Source organism: Paramormyrops kingsleyae, chromosome 7 (assembly GCF_048594095.1).
Source record: "Paramormyrops kingsleyae isolate MSU_618 chromosome 7, PKINGS_0.4, whole genome shotgun sequence".
Lineage (NCBI taxonomy): Eukaryota > Metazoa > Chordata > Actinopteri > Osteoglossiformes > Mormyridae > Paramormyrops > Paramormyrops kingsleyae.
Genome location: NC_132803.1, coordinates 29,204,889 through 29,215,419, shown reverse-complemented (window position 1 = coordinate 29,215,419; position 10,531 = coordinate 29,204,889). Strand labels below are relative to the sequence as shown.

Below are 10,531 nucleotides of genomic sequence, written 5' to 3'. Positions count from 1 at the left end.
AGCCACACCTGTTCTCAGGTAAATACCAGGAACAGGTGTGGCTCATCAGAAGCCAAGTGGGACAGAAAACCTACTGGATAGTAGCTCTCCAGGACCGGATCGAGTTGGAAACCCCTGCTTTAGGAAGTAGGATTTGCTTGAAAGTACTTTAGGTAATTTTGCTGGTGAACCGAATCACTGGAGAAATGAGATAGAGGTGACAGACGAACTATTTTTACTGCCATTTTTCAATTTCTTTGCACTAGAGCCGTTACTGCAGTTTTCACCGAATCAATAAACGTATCATCTGTAAAACTGCGTCAGAAAAAGCCGTCAATAAAGCGTATAATCGCCTCGATCTGTAGGTTAGAATCGCAAAACACATTTTAAAATAACTATTATTTAAACGTTAGGGGCATGAAATACATTTAGCATTTAGAAAAGAAGAGCTCAAGCGCCTACAGAGATTCATAGATCTTTGTCATGCAGCATTTGAACAGGGGTAAATATGCAGAACGATATTTTTGGCCTTTTCTGTTTTTACACACATAGACAAACCTAATCTGTATTTGAAAGTAACGATAATTGTATTTGTGCGTCTGAAACACTCATAAGTCAATGCCGAAGCCTGTTCTGTTCACCTTAAGTCCCCCATGGGACTAAGGAGACGTCAGCTTAAATGTCTGTCAAGTGTGTTCGAATCAGGACAACACATACAAGATAAGCAACAGAGACATATTATGAATTTTTTTTTTATTATTTTGGGAAATTACCACAGTTTTAATTGCAAGTCCCCGCCTGTATTAAAATAAATACATCGAAAGTTCCAGATGGTTTAAAAGGATGACTTAAGATGAGCAGATGACCAAAGATATGGCAGGTCCAGTATAAGGGCTACAGGCGTGTCTGATTTCTGCAGTCTTCACAATGGTACGGTACCATAGCACTACAAGGCTTCATAAAATATCATACGCTGAGTGACAAACATATACAACTGAAATCAAGCATTTTAAAATATGTTACATCAAATAAAGTAAAGCAGGAATGGGGATAGCTACAATTAAATCATTAAATCAAGAGTCAAAGATATTGAATGTGACCACAATATTCACAGATTTATGTATTATTATAGGAACTTCAGTGATAATTCAGTATAAAATATATAGATATATAATGTATTTATATATATTTAAAATTTTGGGAGACATGCACCAGGCAGACAGACAAACAACATTTCTGTTCAGCAGTCTGTCACTTTAGAAAAATACTGCAGTTCCCACAATGCACCTCTCATCTGTTCATTACTACCTATTCAAAATAGAATTTGTTAGAGATTTTTCCCCAGTTCCAGCCTCACCCGTGCAAATGTAAGCCCAAAAAAGTCTCTCCCAAACACTAACCTATGTTCCAGGCTTGAAAACTTCTTCACTCCCTCCTTCCTTACAACTCTCTCCCCTGCCCCCAGACAACCAAGGGGCCAAAACATTAAAGCCTCAACTATGCCAACGTTTGGCATGTGAGGAATCCCTCCCGGCCCAATGGCAGCGGGAATCGACCCACGGATACCTGCGGCCCAGAGATCTCCTCTGTCAAGATATACTGAAACCGATCACAGTGCTATGCACCCCCATCTCCAATAGCCCGGTCACTTCAGCATCCATAAGCACCACTTTCAACTGGATTCACCATCATCTTCACAAAGTTCTTCATCAGTTCCTCTGTCTATGTTCCTGGTTTGCCTCACACGAGTATAACAACCAGATCATCTTTCAATCTCCATTCATTTTCTCACTCACCCCACATAAGTCTATAAACGATTTCCCAAGCCCGGCCATCGGCACGCTTTGTTTGTGATGGGCTCCGTTGAGGGCTCAGATCTCCGTCCCTGGCTAATTACTGTCTCTCATTGTAACTGCGGTTTGATTTAGTCGATGGCATCTTTTTAGGGACAAGACCAATACAGTGGGCTCACAATGGAAATAATAAAAATTAATTATTTTAAAGAGTATTTGTACAGAACAGACCGCCAAAGGCCTAGCACTTTATTTAAACCACCTTTTGAAAGATTATCATTTCATTAAATCTAATTGTGTTTGCAGTGACATTTCCCCCCCTCTCCTTATGCATCTACATCAATTCACTTGCACATTTACCGGTAGGTGCTCATTAAAAGAACAGTTGCAGGTACAGGAGACGGTGTTAGCTGTGGGAGGTGTTGCAGCACTAGTAGGTTACTCTTCCTGAGGTTGCATAACCAGCTCTGTTTGGCTGCAACGTCGTAGTGAAGACCAGAAAAGATCTGGGTATAGTGATGTGCCGTACCCATTTCCACACTCCAACACTGCATACCCTGTCATCCGGTGGAGTTCAGTGAGGTCACCCAACTTCTCCATGACCTTTCCCCATGAGTACCTACACAGTGACAGAACCTTCAGATCCTTCGAGTGTCCTTTGTTGACTGGACGCCCATCCAGAAGACAAAGTTTGGATGTCACCCTGGGTACAAGTTTACCACAGGCCCACACTGTGTCCCAGGCATAACTGGGAGCTGTGGGAAAGCCACTGAGAGCACTGGTGGAGTGGTGAATGTCCTTAGGATCTCAGCATTTGGACAAAGTCAAGACTAAACACAGGGCGCAGGATTATTTGGATTTGACCCAAAACATGTTCTAGCATGTTCTCTAGCACTGGCGGCTCACCTGAGCCCAAGCACTGGCCTGTTAGGAGTGTTCCTGGAGAGGGATAGCCGTCCTACAGTGAAACATTGAACTCTGTGACCAGGAAATCGATGTAGTCTTTCTCTTTGGTCTTGAAGGCTTCGGCGATGAGGCGTGCAGCCTCCCGGTGTTCCCGGCCCCTTAGCGACACGCCGTTCACCTCCAGGATCACCTGGCCCACCTTCAGCTGGCCGCAGTTGTGCGCTGAGCCACCTCTCTGCATGGACCAGGGTGGACAGAACAGAGAAGTGTGGAGGAGGAAAATTATTCAAGGGAGAGTAAAGGAAGTAAAAAAATAAGCAGAATAAAAGCAGAGAAATAATGGCCAGCAGTCCTGATCCAGCAGCCAGTGAGTTTTGCCCGATACCCATCAGTACAGTAAAGCAGAAAGGGCTGATCAGCAGAAGCTAAGAATATTGGTTTTACTTTACTTGGCTCTTGCCCTAAATGGGGCATTGATTGTGTTTCTGTTTAACAGCCGTCCATAATTTACACCGCGCGATTCTCTGATCACACCACGTTGTCATGCAAAGGCTGTAAATTAGATCATTTATCTGCTGACTCATTCTCTGTATGTGATTCACTTTCTGTGGTCAAAACTGGAGTAAATTAACTTAAGAACACCCTGTGCACATCGTGTGTGTGTCATTCACCGCTGAGACACAGAATCACTGAATTTAAAGCCCCCTGAAGTTGGTAAGCAAGTAGGTTGATAGTTAATTAAAACTTCATATAAGATAAGGTTAATCCTTCAATTAGCACTGATGCTCTGTCACATGTTGGCTGATTGGGTACGATAGCCTCAGTTTTCCCCACTCTGGCTGCAAGTGTGTAACCAGCCCAGTCGGCAGTGTTCCGGCGAAAACAGCCAATTAAACGCCACACACAATATTCAGAGCAAAAATTTATGGGTGCGATGGTCTGCCCCGGTTTGTCACTGTACCCCACACTTCAGCATCACAAGCGAAGTCAAGCAAAGGATGAAGAAATGCTGGGATTTTGACATATATGCTGACGTAGTGACATCACAAGATATAACACGATATGTACAAACCACAGCTGGCTTATGGTTCAGCTGGATAGGCTGATCAAATCCCAGGGCAGGTAGAAAGATTTCACCACTTTCACACTCAACAAATGTACATACCTTTGGACAAAACCAGCTGCTACATAAATAAAATGTAAATGTTTACAGACTTTCATATCCTATTGTCTAACACATATTTATGTCAGCATTCCATAGTGATTCAATGGGTAGTATTATCGCCTCACGCTTCCAGGGCTGGGGGTTAAAATCCCACCCGGCTTTGTCTCTGTGTGGAATGCAGGATGTGTGTTTGTGATGAACTGGCACCCACCCAGGGTCCCCGTCTCATGTAGACAGGCTCTGGATTCCCTTACCGAATAAGTGGTTGGAAGATGGACATGCGGGAACACAGAGATGCTTAACTATCTGCAGAGGAGCAAGCACCATCTAAGCAGCGTTTCATAAACATCACCATGTAAGCCGTGCCTCTCTCCCCCCTTTTACTCCAGCTTTTGATAAAATTGAATCTCTAACCCCAAGACTGGAACAACAGAATTCTTCCAATATATGCAAAAATATAAATCATTCCTTAGAGCAAAGGTTAAATGGAAAAAGCTAATACAAATATGCAATTATGTGATTTTATATGAAAGCCGTAAACTCAAAGGAGACACCAACTGAAAGAGAGACTGATAATCAAAGGGCATTAATTACACATCTTCAGCCCCGATCTTCCATTTCCGGATTACCCATAAAAAATTCTGCGGTGGAGCCGGAGCCCTGGAAGGGTAAAGGACCCATTAAGAGCAGGGATACTGCTCTGGCAGTGGCTCTGTAGGTCCTCTCTTACTGCGTCCTCTGCTTCCAGGTGACTCATCATTTGCAAACATACCGTGCTGACGGGATAAATCAGTTCTCCTGGCTGCCTGCGGGCCCCATCTGCGGGGAGGATCCAGGTTTGATCCTGGCTGAACCATTTTAGCCCCCTATAAGGAAGAGGTTCAGAGGGGCCTGGATTTCGAAGGGGGGTGTCTAGTGACCACTAGACACCCATGGGGCTGTGGGTCAGCACTAATCTGGGTCAAGTGTGTAACATCAGCTGAGAGAGTTAAAATAAGTGGAAATGGGTGTGACAGCACACGTGGGAGGGGCGTGTCTTGGCTGTCATACAATGAGGAGTTGAACTTTGAGCAAAGGGACAACTGGCCATCCCAAATGGGGGAGAAAAACTTGGGAAAATTTTCTGAAAAGGGCAAAAAAGAGAAAGTATAAGCAGAAAGCTTTAGCGGGACAGCCGCGTATGTACCTGTATGGTGACGATTCGCGGCAACGGCTGGCGGGTGTTGGCCCCACCCTCAATCGCAATGCCCAGGGTGCTGGCGCTCTTAGGCACGCGGACGAGACAGGACGTGGGCTCCAAGAGGCCGGGCTGTGGGCAATGGAGAGGAGGAGTGAGAAAGAGGAAGCATGACAGAGTGAGGGGAAAAAAAAGACAATAGAGAGACTGATTCGGGAAAGAAAAGTGCTTTTAATCTCAAAGTGCTCGAAGGTCTCTCAGAAACAGCGCTTATCAAACCTCCAGTCCGTCGTCGATGAGCCGAAAAATCCCAGCACGCAGGGTACGCGTTAAACCACATCGACAAGCGGATTAGGGACGCCCCGCGGCTTAACAGACACCCATAACCATGGCAACTACCTATAGCAACGTTAACACGCTTATGCTTAAGCACTCGTTTTCATTTGTTTGTTTTCTGCGCTCTGAGTCACAGAGTTGAGAAGCGCGAGGGCTCTGCTTAGCTTGATGCGTTCACTAAGTGCTGGACACATCGTGGCTCTACTCCTGTAAGGTGGCAAAGATCCCGGGGGCACGATGCAGCAGTTACTTCCTGTTCCTGCCTTTTAAGGTTCTGGATGCTTGACTGATGGAGCAATGAGATGAGATGTAAAACAGAAGATGGTAAAATAAAAACACGTTCAAACTTAATGCACAAAGTAGGAAGAAAGCTTTAAAAGCTGGAGAGTCGACGTTACTCAGCGCTGTGCTTCTTCAATGGTATTTTGGTCAGACCTCACCCTGCCCCCCACCCCCTCACCGGTTTGGATGCAGCATCCACACCCTGCGCCTCCTGCTGGGGGCGGGTCCTGCCCACTCGGGGGCTGCCATCCTCGCTGAGTGTCCCCGAATCGGCGATGTCGATGCCGCTGTCCTCGCTCAGAGCCTGCCCGCTGTCTGACAGCTGGGACAGTGTCCCGCCTGGGTGTGCGGGTCATGGTGGGGGGTGGGGGGGGGAGGTTACGGGGACTGAGAATTACAGCTGGACACTTGCACGCTCACACGCACAGGTGCCTGTGCTTGGATGCGGCACGTCATGACATTACATGTGCACAGATGCACACATATGCACTGCACACAGATACACGTTTACAAACACACGCACAAACCCTGCAGCTGCCTCCATGTGCTAAATGCTGGCATGTGGCCAGAACACATTCACTACACGCCACATACAACGTATTTATACATCCTTGGCTTTTACAGGCGTCTCTCTGCTTTGTTGAAATAGCCAGACATACGCAGCCCTGCAGCCCGTCTGGCACCTGCGCAGTCCACCACGCTAAATTAACATTTGGGGTGCAGTGTTAAAATCTTAATTGCTCTCCTGGCATGAATTACCTCCCTGCAGGTGATTCCAGGCCTTTTAAAAAGCACTGAATAGGCCAGGTCAACAGAGTGAGCCTGCAGGCTTCATTAATTCAAGTGAGAATATTAATGTGCCTTTAATGCCAAAAACGGTTCATGCAAACGCAAACAGTATTTATTACAAATCATGCAGCCCAGGTGTCATCTTCTTCTGTATAAGTTTGGGTGGAGTAAGTTTAGCTGCTGGGCAGGGCAATAAAATGTGGCTATTGGGGGGGGGGGGGGGGGGTTTAACACCGTCAATTTGATGCCAGATGCTGCTCTTGCGTCTTTGCGCTATGGGCCAAAATACGGTACTGCGTCCGGATAACAAGGTACCCTGCAGCCCTAAGGACCGAGTATAATTGAGTCGGTGAACTTGCTGCCATGACATCCTGCAAAGGTGTTTCATGCAGAAGGTGGGTGGGACCTCTTGGGTCGTTTCCTGCTTGCTGGTAGCTTCTCCGGTCAAAGGTCATGTGCAGTTGTGGAGGTACCGCAGCATAACGTATGCGTATATATGCTTTATGTAGCAGCTGGATGTTCCATTTGTTTTGTTTACTGTAACTATACATTTGAAATATTGACTGAGGACCATTATAATTAAAGCCCTGATGCCCTTTTTGCAGCCTAGAAGTTTCAATCTGCTGGATTCTGGCTCTGTGCCCCCGCATGGATCCTGAGCGGGTTACAGAGAGGCCACCAGCTGATTCTTTTCCTAGATTCCTCATTTCTCTATGGCTAGACTGTCATTCAGTGAGATACCTACTTATTTAGGGTGTTTTTTAAAGCCATTTTTGCTTGCGTCTAGTATTTGAGATCTTACTGGTTATATATCTGGCGGTGTCTGGGTAGGTATTTCCAAACCTTCAGCTAACAAGCTGTCTGTAGTATACATATATCATAATTCTATGTGCGTCCTTCATCATTTTTTCTTAGAGTAAACCACCCTCTTCCTCTGCCTCCAGGGACCCCCCCCCCCCACAGCATTCTTGTCCCCTACGCTCCACCGTACAGACCCCTGCTATACTCCATGCCCCCGTCCCTCACCTCTGGCCTGGGGCAGCGGTCGAACCTCATTAACATCAGGCTCTGCGTTAGGCCTGTGCACTTCCACCATGACAAACTGCTGTTTGGAGCCAGGTGACGAAGGGGGTGGCGGCTTGTCCGTGCTGGAGGCCGTGGCCAATAGGGATGCGGGGGGCGGGGAAAGGGCAGGCTGTGGCACAGGGGGCGGGTTGGCCCGGTTCGGGGATTGGACACGGGGGAAGGGTCCAATGGGACGCTGGGTGACCAGGCTCAGCTGTGAGGCCACCGTCTCCTTCATGGGGGAGTCAGGGGCCGTGGGGAGGCGGGGGGGCGCCGTGAAGCATAGCCCCGACTCAGAGTCAGAGGAGGACCTCCTGGCCCGATCCTGTCGGCTGTTTCGTCTGTGAACCCCCGGGGGGGGAGGGGGTTTGAAAGATGGGGGAGAGTCTGCCGTGGACTGCACGTCATCCTGGGGGAGGTAAGAGGACAGGGGAGGTTGTCATAGAAACAAGCAGGAACACCCACACACGTACAGTCACACACTGACAGACACGCTCACGGAGACCAGATGCACGCCTGCTTCATTTCTTAAAGCTCCTCTCAGCCTGGAACGAGGGAACCGCTCGGGAAGACGAAAGTGCAAAGACACACCGTCAGACATCCAACCTCAGGCATATTTATTTCTGTGCAGAGGATGAGGGACAAGCGGGAGGGGGGGCGGGGGGAGCTGGCTAGGCTTGGCCGGTATTATGGTAATACCATATACCAGGTATTTTTGTTTGTAAATACCCCAACTCCTCCACCTCCATTTAATTACAAAATACCAGAATAGCATTGCTTTTTAAAATACCGTATACCGGGGTATAATGTCTGGAAGATTATGACAGTATTAAAAATGAAATACTGGCCCAAGCCTAGTGCTGTTTGGGGGGGCGGGGTGCTAGGGGTGCAGACAGTAAAATTTGCCGACCGGGTGGGGGGAGGTTGCGATAGTTAAAGTTGCCAGCTAGTTTCACTGGGGCTGAATAGCAGAACGACAGATTTCCAGGACACTGCGCATCATTCGCGGGTGAGTCATGTCAGGGAGCTGCTGTCCGTTCCGGGAACTTCCGGGAGAAGTGGGATGTCCGCAAAGTCACACTCCGAGCCAGCTGGAGCAAGGAACCAGTTAAACAGCAGCCACATGGGCAGGGCACACGGCGTCGGGGCATGTGGGAGGGGGGGTAGAAACACGTTTACGGCTTACCTGGGTCATTTCTGCACAATTTATTGATTCCTACCCCAAAACTCTAGAAATTAGAGTGAGTCATGTGACATCACAGACACCATATGACCATAAGTCCTGTCACCAGAGAAGCAAGTCTGGTAAGAGAAAGACGCCTCTGAATCAAACAAATGCTAAAAGAAAACAGATTAGACATTCATTCATTCATTCACTCATTCAATCACCTTCTATATCACTTGTCCTTTACAGGGTCTCGGGGGTCCAGAGACCATCCCAAAAACAATATGCAGAAGGCAGGGAATAACCGAGGATGGGGCCACAACCCACTGCAGCAGATCAGACATATAAATGGAAATAAAATGAAATTTTAATGGATGGATGTTGATGAGAACGAAACTAAATAAAATGATTTGGTATATGGATATGAATGTTTCCGCTTCTTACGTGTCCACAAAGGTAGGTTTAAAGTAGACTCTTTAAGCAGTTTAGCACTTCCGGAATATTTTGTGGCACCTCAGGTGTAAAGCAGTCGAGTATAAGCGTCTCCTCCGCTCCCATCCACCTCTGGGCTCGTAGACCAGACTATCGGGGGTCACTGTCCCCTCCGTTTTCGCCCTTTCCCTCCCATCTCTCTCTCACTGGCCGGCTGCTCCCTGTATCTTTCGCTCCATGTTCAAAGGCTCGTCCCTTGTTTGTTCCCCTTTTGGCATCTTTTGTCAGACTCTGGTCTGTTTCATCTCCTCCTCACCTGCTTCTTTATTCACAGCTCCTGTTTACTTGGTGGACACTTTCATCTGTGCTGACGCGCTTTTGCCGGAATTTTCATACTTTTATCCCTTTGAGCAGCTAGACACCCCCCTGTCCCTCTGCCAGAACCCCCCCATTATTCTTTAATGTGTCCCTGGGGTGCAGGTGCCTGGCTCACCAGAGACACATCAGGTAGGTCCCTCATGCTCTCCTGCGTTTCTTCAGCGTTGCTGTCCGTCGTGCTGTCATTCTGAAGAGCGGGCGAGAGAAAGACAGAGAAAAAGAGAAAGGAGCAATTTCAACATTTATCCATCCATCTAAGCATCTTACCCGCTTCTCCTGACGTTAAAAAGACAGGCACGCACTGGCCTGTCAAGTCCAAATAAAAGCACTTCCATTTTTCAGGAGACGGATTGTGAAATTGTAAAACAATGAAACGATCTTTGTGAAAAGTGATGACTGTCTGCGTTTTGACACTTAAATCTCTGCACAGGTGTCCACACCGTGAAACACGTGGTAATGCACGCCTGACTACACCCAAATCCACCTTAAAATACTCACCGATATGCAAATACGCATGAAGAGGACTGAGCAAATTAAGTAAACTGAACCATATCTGGGTCATTAAACCCCACTGAACACGGGGAAACAGGTTGCAGTGACGTTTAAAGCCTACTTAAGACAGTGACGAGCACATGGGGAAATTTATTAAGCACAGCTGTTAACTGCAGTTTGGGGGGGGGTGCCGACTCAATTACATCCTCAGCAAACGAAGCACCAGGCTCAACCGGCGGTGATGACCGTGGCAAAACTGTCTCACTGTGGATATTTACTGTAGAAGAGATTTTTTAAAAAGCAGAACATCGCAGTTTGATGCCACTTTCAAAAACTCAACATGAAGAAAACTGAAAGTGATTCCACTGCTGATAAAGTAATTCTCTTTGATGAAAAAAATATATATCATGAGCAGGGATCAGCGTGACAAGAGTCCAGTGAGTCTGTAACTGGGGGGTGGGGGGATCATGTCATTCTGCGGGGGGTCAGGAACTTTGCTTGGGTGATCGCCCCACCCATGGGCCCCTGGTAGTCAGCACAACGCCCCCCAGGGTCAACAGAAGGGAGATGAT

The 10,531-nt window shown here is 47.3% G+C and overlaps 1 protein-coding gene across 9 annotated transcripts in view; it reads right to left on the bottom strand.

Moving 5' to 3' along the window:
* Positions 1 to 717: 717 nt before the first annotated feature.
* Positions 718 to 10,531, bottom strand: part of whrna (whirlin a) — a 61,477-nt gene continuing 51,663 nt past the window's right edge. For 5 of the 9 annotated variants that reach the window (XM_023831514.2, XM_023831518.2, XM_023831516.2 and 2 more), the window contains 5 exons: positions 9,583 to 9,654; positions 7,454 to 7,901; positions 5,817 to 5,977; positions 5,030 to 5,152; positions 718 to 2,913 (listed from right to left, as the gene is read on the bottom strand). In XM_023831514.2, the coding sequence (XP_023687282.2) occupies positions 2,731 to 2,913; positions 5,030 to 5,152; positions 5,817 to 5,977; positions 7,454 to 7,901; positions 9,583 to 9,654 (987 nt within the window). In that variant the 3' untranslated portion in view covers positions 718 to 2,730. Of the gene's footprint in view, positions 2,914 to 5,029; positions 5,643 to 5,816; positions 5,978 to 7,453; positions 7,902 to 9,582; positions 9,655 to 10,531 lie in introns of those variants that run through there. The other 4 variants (XR_002840575.2, XR_002840576.2, XR_002840577.2 and 1 more) reach the window with 4 other exon arrangements.